Genomic DNA, 13,919 nt, shown 5'->3' with positions numbered 1-13,919 from the left:
AGAGTCTGTGGGTGAGGGGCGAAAAAGCTTCGACATGTGGGTTCACTGCACTGGTTTGAGATTGCATCTGAAAAGAAGGGGCGATGCGCTGTTTAATGGATTTCAGTAAGGGTATAGCCTGGCTTGCAGGTGGGTTCGCCTTCAGAATATCCTCCACAAAGTCAGTGTCTTGCACTGCTTCTTGCGTGGCAATCTGAAAATGCTCTGCAGCCTTCTTCAGAATGGCATTATATGAAAGCTGGTCATCTATGGGAGATGCCCGTCTATTGGGAGGAGATGCGGGAGGATCCATGCATATAGTATCTGGATCAGGGGTATTAGTAGGTGACAGCTATGGTAGGCTGAACCACTGCCTGTTCACCCCTTCCCCCCAATCTGGGATGTGGTGGGTAGGGTCCTAAAATAGATACTTCTCGTGTAAATACAGGTCCTGAGGAACCTCTTCTGTTCTGTCAGGTTAAACACCTCCTCATGAAGAGGGCAGGAGGTTCTCTGGAATTTTGACACAGTAGGGTATAGGTCTTCCTCACTGTGCCTTTTAGGAGTGGTAAACCTTTGAGAAGTCTACTCATACACCCCTCAAACCTATCTCTGGTCCATAAGGATGAGCCAGAGGGGTATGGGGGTGGGGATGGGTGCAGGGGGAATAAGGGGGGAGGGGAAGGCTCCTCTTGGGGATCTGAGTGTATAGAGCGTCGAGATTTATCAAAAAGGGTCTTAGCCAGGTGCTCGGGCCTTCAGAATAGTCTTCCTGCCTTTCTAGGCGTGTGGACGTTTCTTTTGACCTGTCCTTGGGATTACTCGCCACTGAAACTATCTTCACGAGATTCTCGTGGATGTTGAGCGTGTCTGAGGGGTTTCGGCAGTTCTAGCGGCTTCGCCGTAGTTTGACGTAGCCGGAACTATCTGCATCGGCACGCTCTTAAGAGGCGGCTCGACGCCCTTATGACTCTTGGAGGTGACGCACTTGTCAAGGGATCGCCTGGACGCATGCCGCTTACGCAGTTGCAGGACAGCTGCCGACCCTGATGATCGGCAGGTTCCCGTTGGCGTCTTTGATCGACTCAATGAGTCAGTCAGGGGGGTTGTATGTTTACCTTTGTGGGTAGTGTGTGCGTCCCTGTCGCCGGGGTGTACACTCCACATAGCAGAACCAGTGGCCTGTCTGTCGGGGTCGGACACCGCGGAACGTGGTCACTCCGCAGATAGGTTGATGGCATCCGTATCGGAGCCACTGCTGTCGCTCAACTCCTCGTCACCTGTAGCCGACAAAGTCTGCAGTTGTCTTCGGCGATCTTTGGCGGTAGTAGGTTGATGAAAGGGACGAATATATAAAAACGACCAGAGGTCGAGGACAAAGATATAGTAAGCTATTTAGCGAGCTCCGCATATGGCGACCAGCCAGCTAGGCGGAAGAAAACAATCTGAGGGACCTCGACGCACGAGGGATTTTGGGTACACTAAACGTCACGTTAGGGATAGTGTTACAGGCATGCCCATGTTGCCTTCCCCTTCAATCCTCGAAAGACAAGATGCAATACTCTGCGGTTACCACGGGATGTCGGACTATATGTACAGCATGTGATTCAAAGCAGATTCACAAGCATCAGAAAACCAGGTTAGATATACTTTTTGAATACAGTCAGTAAATCAAGGGTAGTAGCCCGGTCGGTCATGCAGTGACACTCCGTTAAGAAATCATTTAGTAAATCAACCCTAGTGGAACACAAATTCATGGAACAGTGTGAATTTATAACTATGATTAGGATAACCCTCAGTTATACCAGGTGAGTACAACCTAAAAACTGTTGTAATAAACGATTACAGTTGCAAATAAACTTTTGAGCTCAGTGGAACATAGACTAAGGTAAGCAATAACTTATTTTAGGATGGCACTTTTTCTAGACAGGCTATACGGCAGGTCAAGGGAAGCAAGACCCAGTTGGTGAACTTCTACACATTCTGAAAGAAATAGTTAGGTGAAGCCAACAGCATTACTTTTGGGAAGTGGGGGAACCAATTCACAGGTGAGTAAAATAACCTTGGGTAAACTTGAAAGAAGGGCAAAACACATTAAATGTAAGTAAGAACTTTGTTACTGCTCCTTTTTCAGCGGGACAGTTACCAAAAGAACACTTTCACAAATAACTAACTTTGTAACACGTGTTACATTGTTCCAGGCAGAATCCTTTACTTATCCAGTCCTTCCCTAGTATATTGCATGAGTTCTCTCAGAGGCAGAATGTTAGGAGAATTCTCATAAATGTGCCAATTTCCTTCACATTAGAGACCCCCAGCAACTTCGCTTGATTTTGAGGACTTTTTTTTTTTTTTTTTTTTAACCTGGAGAGAGTGCGAGCCATTTTTCCCCACTCATGTATTTTGATGTGAGTTTTACTCTTGTGTTCTTTGATTATGGAGTTTTAGATAACTCCATATGCCTCATCTTTTCAGGTGTCACACAGCACCTTCAGTGCAGTGACAGGGATGTCTTTTAGACTTCCCAAAGGTTTAAATACCTTCTCTGGGATAAACTACTGTTTCCCAAAGAATGGAAAGTGAAATTGACTTTACTAGTCTTTCCGAATTCCTAAACCCAGCACACCCTATCTTACAATAGAGTTCTGGAGGGGTTACATCATATCCCCCGTGTCTAAAAACTCATGTAGCAGTCAAATGCTACCCTTTCCTATCGAAATGGCGCGAACACGGTAGCTAAAATCGCAGGAGCCATGTTTTTCAAGATGGCGCCTTGAGCCTCTTCGTTTAAACAGGTCCTGGTCTTTTTACGCCATGTCTTTTCAGGAAGGTCCGTCTAGTGTTTATCTCTGCGCGCTAAACTGGGTTTGGTCCCTTTGTTTCTATGCCTTTGGCAGGCTTCAGGACTGAAGGCCGCCTCTGGCGTCCAAGTGTCTGGGGTGGACAGGAAGTGAGGGAGGTGCCCAAAACTCCCTGTGCTTAGTCTTCTAGGAGACCAAAATGCAATCTGGTGTTATTGGCTGGCTGACTGTCCAGCAAAGGACAGCCACCCAGCAGGGTGAGTGGCAGCTATGCTGGAATGAAAGGGAGAAACCTGTTTAAAAGGCGAATCTCTTGGCTTGGAAGGCAGAGCCGACCACTGGAACAAAAGAACCGAAGAAGAGCTGGAAGAGGACGGGTGCTGCAACTCCTGGATCAATGGTCTGCCCGGTGAAGCCCTGCTGCAGGTCTGAATTGCCGAGTTCACCTCGACAGAGAAGCCCCTTCAAGGACGACTTCTTCCTTTGAGTTGGTGGGACCAATCAACTCGTAAGCCACCTGGATACCATTATCAGAGCTGGTTAGGTTTAACCAGGGAGAGGGACAGCAGCTTGTGTGCTTGACGACAGCTACTCGAACCGGAGATCTTCAATTTTTCCAGCTTTTTTTTTAACCAGTCCCCGTGCAGTGCAGGAGTCCCCCGAAGTCCTCCCTCTTGTACCCAAGACTCAGGCTCAGGAACAGCGAGATCTGCAGGAACCAAAGTCTTCAGCTGCATATTTTTCTTCATATTAAGGTACTGTGCCAACCCGATTGAGAGAACTTACCTCTTGCGCTGAAAGTTTGTGAAACTTTCCCAACTTGTAGGCCTAATCCGCTTATGACCCAACATATGATTCTTTTTCGTACAAACTATTTCCGAGAACTTTGGCAAAGCCTTTACCGTTTACTACCAGAACTGCTCTTTCCTATCTAAGACACTAGTCCATTGACTTTGGCCTAGGCCAATTGAATTGACTCTTCTAGTGAACTGAAACTATTTGCACCACCTAATAAAGTATATGTGATCCATTTTATTAACTTGTGCCTTTTTACTCCCATTTAAAGTGACTGAAATACCATTTTGCTCCTACTTCAGGAGAGTCTAATTTACTCAGAAACGTATTGGATCGGTACTGGAGTTTATTTGTGTATAATATTAAGTTGCCTCCTTCTAGTGAATGTTTTCTAAATGACTAATACATTTATAAGTGTTTTACCAAGAAATCTTGAGTATAAGTGTCTACTTGAACCACTGTGATTCTAAGATCTGTGTAACAGAATTTACTGCTCACATTCCCTCTTGAGATAAACTGGCTGCTCAGCTCGCTTCCAAAAACTGTAGTAGAGACTTATACCAAAGGTTGGTTTAGCTTACACCTGTAGTCCTAATTGTGTGTGGTGGTCCCAGAGGGTACGGTATGCAATTCTGCCTAACACAGAAGAAGGAACCCTAGTGATCTAGGTGCCAGCAGTGGGCAGCGTGAGATTGGATTCAGTTGCAGAAGAAGTCAGAGTTCTGCTGGAAGTCCTTTCAAAACAAGAATGTAGATCACTGTACAGTTAGGGTCCAGGGACTTCAAAGACGACGCTCTAGGTGAATTCCAGCAGTCGGCCTCAGTGATCTGGATGAGAGGACTCCCAATCAAATGAAGTACCCCAAATCTACAGAGGCATCACAAAAGGCTTAAGGTGATCAATACCCCAGCCAACACAGTACCTAAGCACAGAAGAGTTTGCAGCAGGATGTCTTCAGGATCTTTAACCAAAAACAGTCAATTTCTTGTTGAAATCTGCAGCAGCAATCAAGGGGGAAAATGTCAGGCAAGGGTTCCTTTGCGGCTGGATGTGGTTCTGGCGCCCTTTTCAGCAACCATATGAAGAACGAATACCGCTTTTCGGATTCTCCTCACTCTCTCGGTTCTGCACTCTGGTGAGGGGACTTCAGGGATTCAAATCGTGTCTGTGGAGGGTCAGGAGGAGGCCACCAAATCGGACAGATCCTCACTTTGAAAGACCATGACCAGCACAATGGCTCGAGGTCCCAGGGTATTGCAGCCGAGCAAGGTTGCATCACATTGTGGGATGGCTCAAAATTCAGGTCTTCTTGAGACTAGTGAATCACACCAGCCTCTGGGTAGGAGTTGTCACGTTCGGGACCCCAGGTCAATGGGAAGGAAGGGTTACAGCAGGCTTGGGTTACACAGCAGGCTCTCTGGTCGCTAGAAATCGAGACGGCCGTCATTTCTTCATCTTCTCTTCGGTTTCAGCTCCAGTGGTCAATTTGTCAGCAGCTTCCAGGCTCTGAGTTTTTTATCAGGAACTACAGCACATCTTTGGCATTCTCTCCCTGCATTTTACAGCAAGTGGCAGTCTGGCTGTCCAATCAGGCCACTGGGAGTTGGTCCCTTTCAGGAAAGGTAAAAGACAAGAGCTTCAGAGTTTTGGACTCATCCCTCACTTCCTGCCTTCTCAGACGCTGTGGAGCCTTGGCAGGGAATACAAAGGATTCCCACCAAAGACATTTCCACTGAGGTCGTTACTGCCTAGACTGTCAGGGGAAGACCTCAAACCGCAAGCACACAAGAAAGGGCAAAAGAAGTAGCCCACCATTTTAGCAAAATGGTGGCCCTTCTGTACATTACAGAGGCTGAATTAACAGCATGCGAGTAATAAACACTAAAGGTCATGAAGGTAAACCCGCTGCCACCAGCCATTCATGTAAAACGTGCAATTTAAACAAAATATTACAAGTTAAGTAAGAAAGGGATACACTGTATCCCCCAGCACTCCACATAAGGTGGGGTTGCTGGCTCACTTATATACATAATGTAAAGGGGATGAAAATCCCCCTTACTACTTGGGAACAGTAGTTCACCCAAGTACATGAAAGAGTAATCAGGGGAGCCCAAAGGGACAACACAGCCAAAGCCCAAAAGTTATAGGAAACTAACTACAACCACACACTATGGAGAGACATAAAAAGGTCACTCATAAAAAGAGTAAAAGACAAGGTAACAGGGAAAAAGATTCCCCTTCACCCAGGGACAAGGTAAAATAGTTACAAAGTCAAACCAAAAAAGTTCTGGGGTTGACACAGGTTAGGAATATTTATCACAAATATGATAATCTTACTTAACAAGTAGCCCCACTACCCCCTTGTGTGCATAATGTGTTTGCTAGGGGTGGGCTGATGAGACCTTCCTCACCTTGTTATTAACAATATTGAAAATGGAAGTCCTATCTCAGTGTAAGGAACATAAGGTTTTGGGGATTGCCTATTCAAACACTACTACTGCCCCTCAAATCTCCTCCCCTCACCACCAATTCCATCTACCCACATGCCCCACCTAAACACCCTGGGTGCATCAACCCTCTACCCCCTTCAAGTATTGCACTGTTGCTTCTCAGTTCTATTAATGTTGATCAACTATTCATCTCTGAAAAAACTAAATCTATTCTTGAGGCATGGCACAAGAACTTCAAGACAGAAGGTGCAGTATGCTGGGAAGGAGTGAAGAAAGAGGCTGTCTTTCATATGGTTCAGTCATAAAAGGCTACATTGCCCTTGAAAATTCATTTTAGTGCTTGTAACAAGAAACCTTAAAAAGAACCTGTACATTAACCCAATGATAACTCAATATCCAAAGTAGTTAAGTCAGTCGGATTGCAGCTCATACCTCTGTGTCGTCTTGCTTTTTTTTCTTGTTGCACGTGTGGCCTTCCTCAGATTCTTCTTCCTCCTCTTCCTCAATAATTCCTTCCACAATGGGTTTAGGTGCTGTAGGACTGCACGCCTCTTCACACCTTGCCAAGAAAAATCCAACATACAATGATGTTGTAGTTGTACAGAAAACTTAATGTATATGCCACTATAGGTCATTTTCGAGGGGGCGAGGGGATCGACTCCTCCTACTTTTCCATGTACATAACTACTTAACTGCGACTATGGGTTCTGGAAATATGTCGCATGTGCAGGGTTTTGGTTAGGAGGTATTTCCAGAAACAACACTGTGGTGGTGTTATTGGAGGCCAACCCAAGTGATGTGCAAGGGCTTTTCTCATGTATATCTCATCAAACTCTCTCAAGATAGCATGGGTTGAGCAGTAAGGCAGATTCAGATAATGGGTTAACAAAACAAGCAAGAAAGTATTAGACTTCCAGACAGAAGTAAAAAGATATCCCATTAGGCAAAAACACACATGAAACAAAAACTTAAGGATTCTAGACCATATATCTTTTCTACTGCCTGTTAGGGAGAATTCTCAGAAATGTGCCAATTTCTCTCTACCTTAGAGACCCCCAGCTCTTTTTCTGGACTCTAGGACTTACATTTTTTGCCTGGAGAGAGTGAGACCCTTTTTTTATCCACTCATGTATTTTAATGTGATTCTGAACTCCGTTTCTTTTTGGTTGTGGAGTCTGACAAACTCCATAGGCATCATCTTTTACATGGTGTCGCACAGCACCTTCAGTGCAGTGACACAGGGAAGTCTATTAGATTTCTCCAAGGTTTAACTACCTTCTCTTGGATAAACTGTCTCCAAGAGCAGTGAAGTGAAATTGACTTTACTTACACTTGTAACTTTCTAGAGCCAGCACACACTATCTTACAATAGCACGCTGGAGGGGTTACTTAGTATCCCCCCCTTTGTCTAGCTTCTCATGTAACAGTTTTATGTTACCCTTTCCCCGATGAATGGTTGGGGCAGTGGTTTACATTTAACTACTGTGGTGTGCATTTACCGCGGGCTGCGTTCACAGCTGCAGTAAAGCACCGAAGGGTGCTATTTTTGGCAAAATGGCCCCGGTCTTCATTTTTCGCCATTTCTTTGTGGAAAGGTCCTTCTTGATATTTACTCTGCGCGCCCAACCAGGTTTTGTCCATTTGTTCGTTTTGTCTTTGTCGGGATTCACGAGTGAAGCCCGCCTCTAGCTCCAGGGTGTCTGGCAGGGGCAGGAATCGAGGGAGGTGCCCTAAACTCCCTGTGCTTTGTCTCCTAGGAGACACAAATGCACTCTTAAGTGATTGGCCGGCTGGCTGACTGACAGCTAGGCTGGAATGAATGGGAGAAACCTGCATAAAAAAGGTGTGGCTTTTTGGCTTGGAAGGCAGAGCCGACCACTGGACGAAGGAATCAGAAGAACTTGAAGAGGACGCCTGCTGCAACTCCTGGACCGTTGGTTTGCCGGTGAAGCCCTGCTGCTGTGCTGAAACTCCAAATTTGTATTGACAGAGAAGCCCCTGCAAGGACGACTTCTTCCCTTGAGTTGATGGGACCAATCAACTCCAAAGTAAGCCACCTGGTATCCTCTGAGCTGGTTGAAATTCCACTGCAGTTGCTGCTGGAACCTAATTGCCAGGGAGAGGAACACCAGATCGCCTGAATTGCTTTTAAGCTGGCCAAGAGCTCCAGGAAGATCCTCCGGACTACCAGGAAGCAGGACTGACCGAGCCTGTGCCACCTCAACAGAGTGCTGGACACCAGATGCAAGGAAAGCCCATCTCGACAGATAGGAACGGTGTAGTTGCTATTTGCGGTAGACGTGAGGAGCTGAAACACTGAAGTGCCACTTGTTTGAAGATTTCCGGTTGCGGTCGGTGACCGTCCCATTGCAGTGCAGGAGTCCCCAGAAGTAATCCCTCTTGTCCCCACGACTGAGGCCCAGGAACACCAGGATCTACAGAGCTGCACAGGAACTGAAGTCATCTACTGCCCTTTTTCTTCAACCTAAAGGTACTGTACAGGCTAAGAGAACTTACCTCTCGTTGAGTAACTGCACTTGTTCTCAGTTGGTGGGACCGGTTGTGGTTGCTCTGTAGAGTTGCTGATAGATTCTTTACTTCACAAGTCTAAACAGCTTGCGGCCTGCTTTGAAGACTTCTAAACCATTGTGCAAGACTTTTACTTACCTGCAAGAAGTGCTTCAGCTCACCTAGACTTTTGCCCAATTGACTTTGGCGTAGCCTGGCTCCCTGAATGATTCTTCTGCCCTCTGACATTGTGTTTGGTCTTCCTTCCAGGAAGGAGTGAACTAACTTTGCATTGGGGGTTACCAAAAGTACTTACCTGCTTAAGAATATTTGTGTGATCTCTGGTTCTGTTCTAATAATCTTTTGCTTTGCCAAACTCTTGAATCCGATTCTAAATGCCAAACAGTAGTATATTAATGTCCACAGTGTCCTAGTTACTAAAGTCCTCCGAGGGTGTAGGAAGTGTCTGTGTGCCATCCCAAAAGGGTACTAACTGATTTAGAAATATTAAGAGTGTGGATTTTGGAGTGCATTTGTGTGTTACTATTATATTTCACCCTTCTGAAGAAGGCTTACTCTAACAGACTGTTAAATTAATTGTTTAATCAAGAAACCTTGTGTGTAAGAGTTTATTTGAATACTTGTCACTGAGAATCTCTGTGCAACTCTACTGCTCACGTTGACCCCTCTTGAGAGAAGCCTGGCTGCTCAACACTACTACCAACCTGTGTAGTACAGACTTGTACCAAAGGTTGGGTTCCTCTTGCCAGGAGGTCAAGGTTGTTGTAGTGCACCCAAAGGGCACTGCATACAATCTTGCCTAACACTGCCCAACATTAGCTACATTGTAGATCATTCGATCAGGAGCCCGAGAAGCTCTTAAGACAATCAAATAACACACTGTAGGAGGCTGGAACAACAAATATGGCCAAACAATATAGGTGTGGGCCTCCATTCTGTGCTCCAAATGTTGGTCGCCAAACACATTTCTTAGATCAGGCACATAAAGACTGATAATATTACAGTTTTGTGTGTTAAACAGAAACGGCTCCCGGAAGCCGAGGCTAAAATGGAATAAATTCTGTCAAGTGAGAAGACATGACGCACTTCGACATGCCATTAAAAATAAGAGGGAACCGTAGCAATCCATTGGCCAGACCACAGTCAACAATGGGACGAGTTGGTAAATGAGATTGACAACCAAGAGTAGTTTAATATTTTTGTTTGACTCTTAGTGCTAGGTGAGCTTGGTTTTGCAGCAGTTAAGGCTCTGGTAGAGGTCTCTTTACTCAGTTTATTGTCCAAGGATGGCTCGATGGGTTTCCAGTACGGTTATCAAGGCTCTGAGCTTTGCCATCAGTTTTTAAATTTTATTTATTGTTTTTGGTTATCCGCCCAAACACTAGGGTATCACAGTGTAGGTTACAAGGATATTTACATTCTTACACGTCACAAGAATGCTTACATAAATAAAAAGTTACAGTACAGATTAATGGTTTCTTGGTTACATGCTGGCTAGGTCGTTTATTGGTTACAAGGTTGGCTCTCATTTGGCAGTATCGGTGTGAGTGCCTCACTGATTGCAGTTTGCAAATTAGACATCATATACTAGCTCAGACAATTAATTACAGTAGGTTATGACAAATGGTGATCACAGGGTTTCAGCTAAAAATCAGAGGATCTGGGCTAGGGGTCAGGGGGGTACGGTGATAGTTGGTGAAGAGTATCTGACGTGTAGTTAGTATTAAAATTGCCAGGTCTTTATTAGTTTCTTAAACTGTGGGAAGGAAGGCTTGTCGCAGATATTGGATGGGAGGGAGTTCCAGATTCTGTGGGCTGCTACAGGGAAACTCAAGCTACCTGTTCTAGTGTTATTGAACGGGGGGGGGGGGGATGAGAAGTGTGCTAGCATTGGATCTGCGTGTTCTGGTGGTAGATTTGCATATGATGCAATGGTTGAGGTAGGTAGGTGCCTGTTGGGTGATGCATTTGTGTATGATCATGAGTGTTTTGTGTAGTGTTCTCGCTTCTATGGGTATCCAGTGGGCCTCTCTTCTGTACTGAGATATGCGATTCCTCTTGTTGATACCTAGCGCTGCTCTCAGGGCCTTGTTCTGTAGTAGCTGCATTTTGTTATGGTTTTTCTTTGAAGTCCCTAATAAGAGAATGTTGCAATAATCAATCTTGGCCAATATGAGGGCCCTTGCGAGTGTGATGCAGTTTTGGGGAGTGAGAAAAGGTCAACTTAGTGCAATGAGTTTGGCAGTATGTGAGGTGGATGATGCGAGTGCATGAACGTGCTTGCTCATGGTGGGACTGGAGTCGAGGTAGACCCCTAAGGTTTTGACTTGATGTGAAATGGTGATAGGGGTGCCATCTAGGATTATGGCTGTGTAATGCAGGGGTAGTTTGCTAAGGCGGGCAGGGGCGCCTACTATAAGAATCTGTTTTTTCGCCATTTAGGCATAGGCTGTTTGTTGCCATCCAGTTCTGGATAAGATATATTTTATTGATACAGATGGTATCTTGTTAGATATTGCCTGTGATGGGGATGGGTATCTGCATATCATCCGCAAAATGTGTGTAAATTACTCCCATGGCATCAAGGGCAGTGAACAGTAGCTTGGTGTATGTGTTATAGAGTGTGGGGGAGAGGCATGAACCTTGAGGAACGCCCAGTGGTACTGTTATGGGATCAGCTGCTTTGTTACCGATGGCTACTATAGATGTTTGGTCTGACGAGATTTAATCCAGGAGTTTGCTTCTTTGGAAAAGTGGAAGTTATTGGCTAGGGTTTGGCATAGTTTGCTACGGTCCACTAAATCAAATGCCACCAACAGGTTCAGTAATAGAAGGATGCATAAATTACCTGTGTCTCTGATGGCGTCCATTTGGTTTTTTAAATCCAATAGTGCGGTCTACGTACTATGCATAGGGTGGAATTCTAGTAGGTGATTATTTTCGTGTGGGATTGGACTTGGGTATAAGCAATATTGTCGATAACTTTAAGGAGAAAGGTAACTGTGGTGATTGGTCGGTGGGAATGGTGGGGTCTAAGGTGGGTTTCTTAAGGAGGGTGTTACCCAGGCTTCTTTAATGTTTGCAGGGATGTGATTGGCGCTAAACGAGGCATTGATGAAGTTAGTGATGGTAGGTGCTAGTTAGTGCAGTGGCACAATCCTTGACTAGTTTGGCAGGGAAGCTATTGCCTTTACAATTTGAGGGAGGCTATGGTTTTGAGCACCTGTGTGTTAGTCACTGTCGTGAAATGGAATTGTGGTATATTTGCTAATGTGTCTTCCGATTTCGTGGTGGTAAACTCCATTTTGTCTGTTAGTATTTTGTATTCAGTCATTTTTTCGAAAACATTTTGCCGAATTCTTTTTTTTTAATGTTTTTTTTTAGTTTATAGTTTTTTTGTTTGTTTCGTAAGTAAAAAAAAAGGGTTAAAAAAAACAGGGGGTTTGGGGAAACCCCCTATTAAATTTTTTTTTTTACAAAAAAAAAAAAGACATTCGAAATATTTTTTTTAGCCGAAATTATTGACATAATGGCATTCGAAAAAAATCTTACTATAAACCTTAGCAGTTATCTTTGTAGGGCGATTTTGTTTTGAAGCATGTTTACTTTAGATGCTAATGCATCCTGAATGGTGGTGCACTATGCTTTGCTTGCAATGGTGGGGCTGTGGGGGGTCGGTGGTTCTAGTTCTCTAATGATTGATAATAGTTATTTGCGATCAGAGGCAGCATTTGTGATGCGTTGGTTAAGGGAATGGAGATAGCAACAAGTTCTTTTTTGGCCTCACTGGTACGGTTTTTCTGGATATGTGTTTTAAGGCTCTTTTTTTCCTTCGTAGTTCGATGAGGTAGTCGTTAAACCAGTTATTACTGTGTTTGGGCAACTTCTGAGCGGGGCTACTTCATCTATCATTGATTTCAGGCAGGTATGGTAGTGAAATAATATCTCGGTTGGCAATATCAGGAGGTTGTGCATTCAGATATTTGTTCAGTATGGGCACCATGTTTTCAGGGGCGAGTTAATGTGCATTTCTCATTACAACAGGGATAGGAGGGGTGGTGATAAGGACAGGACCAGTCGGCGTGGTTATATTAAAATCGTATTAAGACGTGATCAGTCCAAGATATATTTAGCATATCTTCTAGTGAAACTGCAGTGTTCAGTGTAAGGAGCCAGTCTGGAATTCTTCCTTCTGAAGGGGTTGGGGCATCGACAATTTGAGTGAATTGCATTGCTAAGAATGCATAATGTAGGGCAGTGGCTTTGTGATCCAATTCATCTCCTAAGAGAATGAACTTAGTTTTGGGTTCCAGTATGGGGCTGATGAGCAGCGGTAGGTCGGTGTCTTGGCTATTTGTTGAGCTGGGGGCTCTATACACTATCAAGAAGTTAATGGTGGTTTTAGGGCCAGTAGTTAGTTTGAGGGACAGAAGTTTGTATCCTATTAAGGACTCCATTTTACATTCTCTAAACTGTAAGGATGATTTTGCGATTATGGCAACGCCACCTCTGGTGGTATCATGTCGGTCAGTTCTGAGGCTGGTGTAATCGGGTGGGATGGCTAGCATGATTACAGGACCTGAAGCTGAGTGGAGCCATGTCTAGGTCAGTGCTAGGAAGTCTAATTGATATCCAAGAATAAGGTCATGCACATCAATGGCATGAGCGCCTAGGGATCGGACGTTCAGTAGGGCACCTTTAAGCAGATCCTTAGGTGAAGGGGGGAATGGTGTTTTGACGGGAGTAGCCAAGGGGCACGCTAAGGTGTCATGTGTTGTAGGATGTGAGTTGAGTGAGGTTTGTTGTGGTGGTGGAGTGTATCTTGAGGGTGCTTGGTGGCTGGTGTGAGTGTTCTACTGGTGGGTGGGGGGTGATGTGATGTTTGATCTGTGGGAAGAGAGTCTTGCATGGGTCTTGTGAGTGTGGTTGCAGTAGGTGTCCTTGGGATGAGGCATGTGTGTTGAGGGGTGACTTCCGTTACGGGAGGAAAGTCTTGCTCTCCTTGTGAGAGCTTGCATGAGTCTTGTGAATGTGGTCAGCGTGTGTCCTCAGGGAAAGACATGAGTAATGCGAGGTATCTGGTTTGGGTATGAAGGTTTGTGCGCTGACGTTTTTAAATGGACTGGGATGGAAGACTGCTATGTTGGGAAGAAATGGGGTGGGCATGGTGTGGGGTGCCGTCTATGGCAGTGAATGCGTGCTAGGCCTGCACGATCTCATTGCAATATCAGACAGGGAAGTCTTAACGATACTCGTTAAACAATTTCTGGCAACTAGTTAGTAATAGGCTGGGCTAGCAGTCGTGCGGTAATAGGTTAACTGCAATGAGTGTACAATATGAGACGGGCAAATCTGAATTAACAT

At 45.0% G+C, this 13,919-nt stretch overlaps 1 protein-coding gene across 1 annotated transcript in view; it reads right to left on the bottom strand.

The window, feature by feature from the left end:
* PPME1 (protein phosphatase methylesterase 1) overlaps positions 1–13,919 on the bottom strand; it is a 491,485-nt gene that overhangs the window by 198,209 nt on the left and 279,357 nt on the right. The window contains exon 9 of the mRNA XM_069640139.1: positions 6,459–6,585. Coding sequence (XP_069496240.1) covers positions 6,459–6,585 — 127 coding nt within the window. The remainder of the gene's footprint in view (positions 1–6,458; positions 6,586–13,919) is intronic.

Source organism: Ambystoma mexicanum, chromosome 7q (assembly GCF_040938575.1).
Source record: "Ambystoma mexicanum isolate Mex_15411 chromosome 7q, UKY_AmexF1_1, whole genome shotgun sequence".
NCBI classification, from domain to species: Eukaryota; Metazoa; Chordata; class Amphibia; order Caudata; family Ambystomatidae; genus Ambystoma; species Ambystoma mexicanum.
Note: the sequence above shows the minus strand (reverse complement) of the source record. Positions and strands in the feature narration are given on the sequence as shown.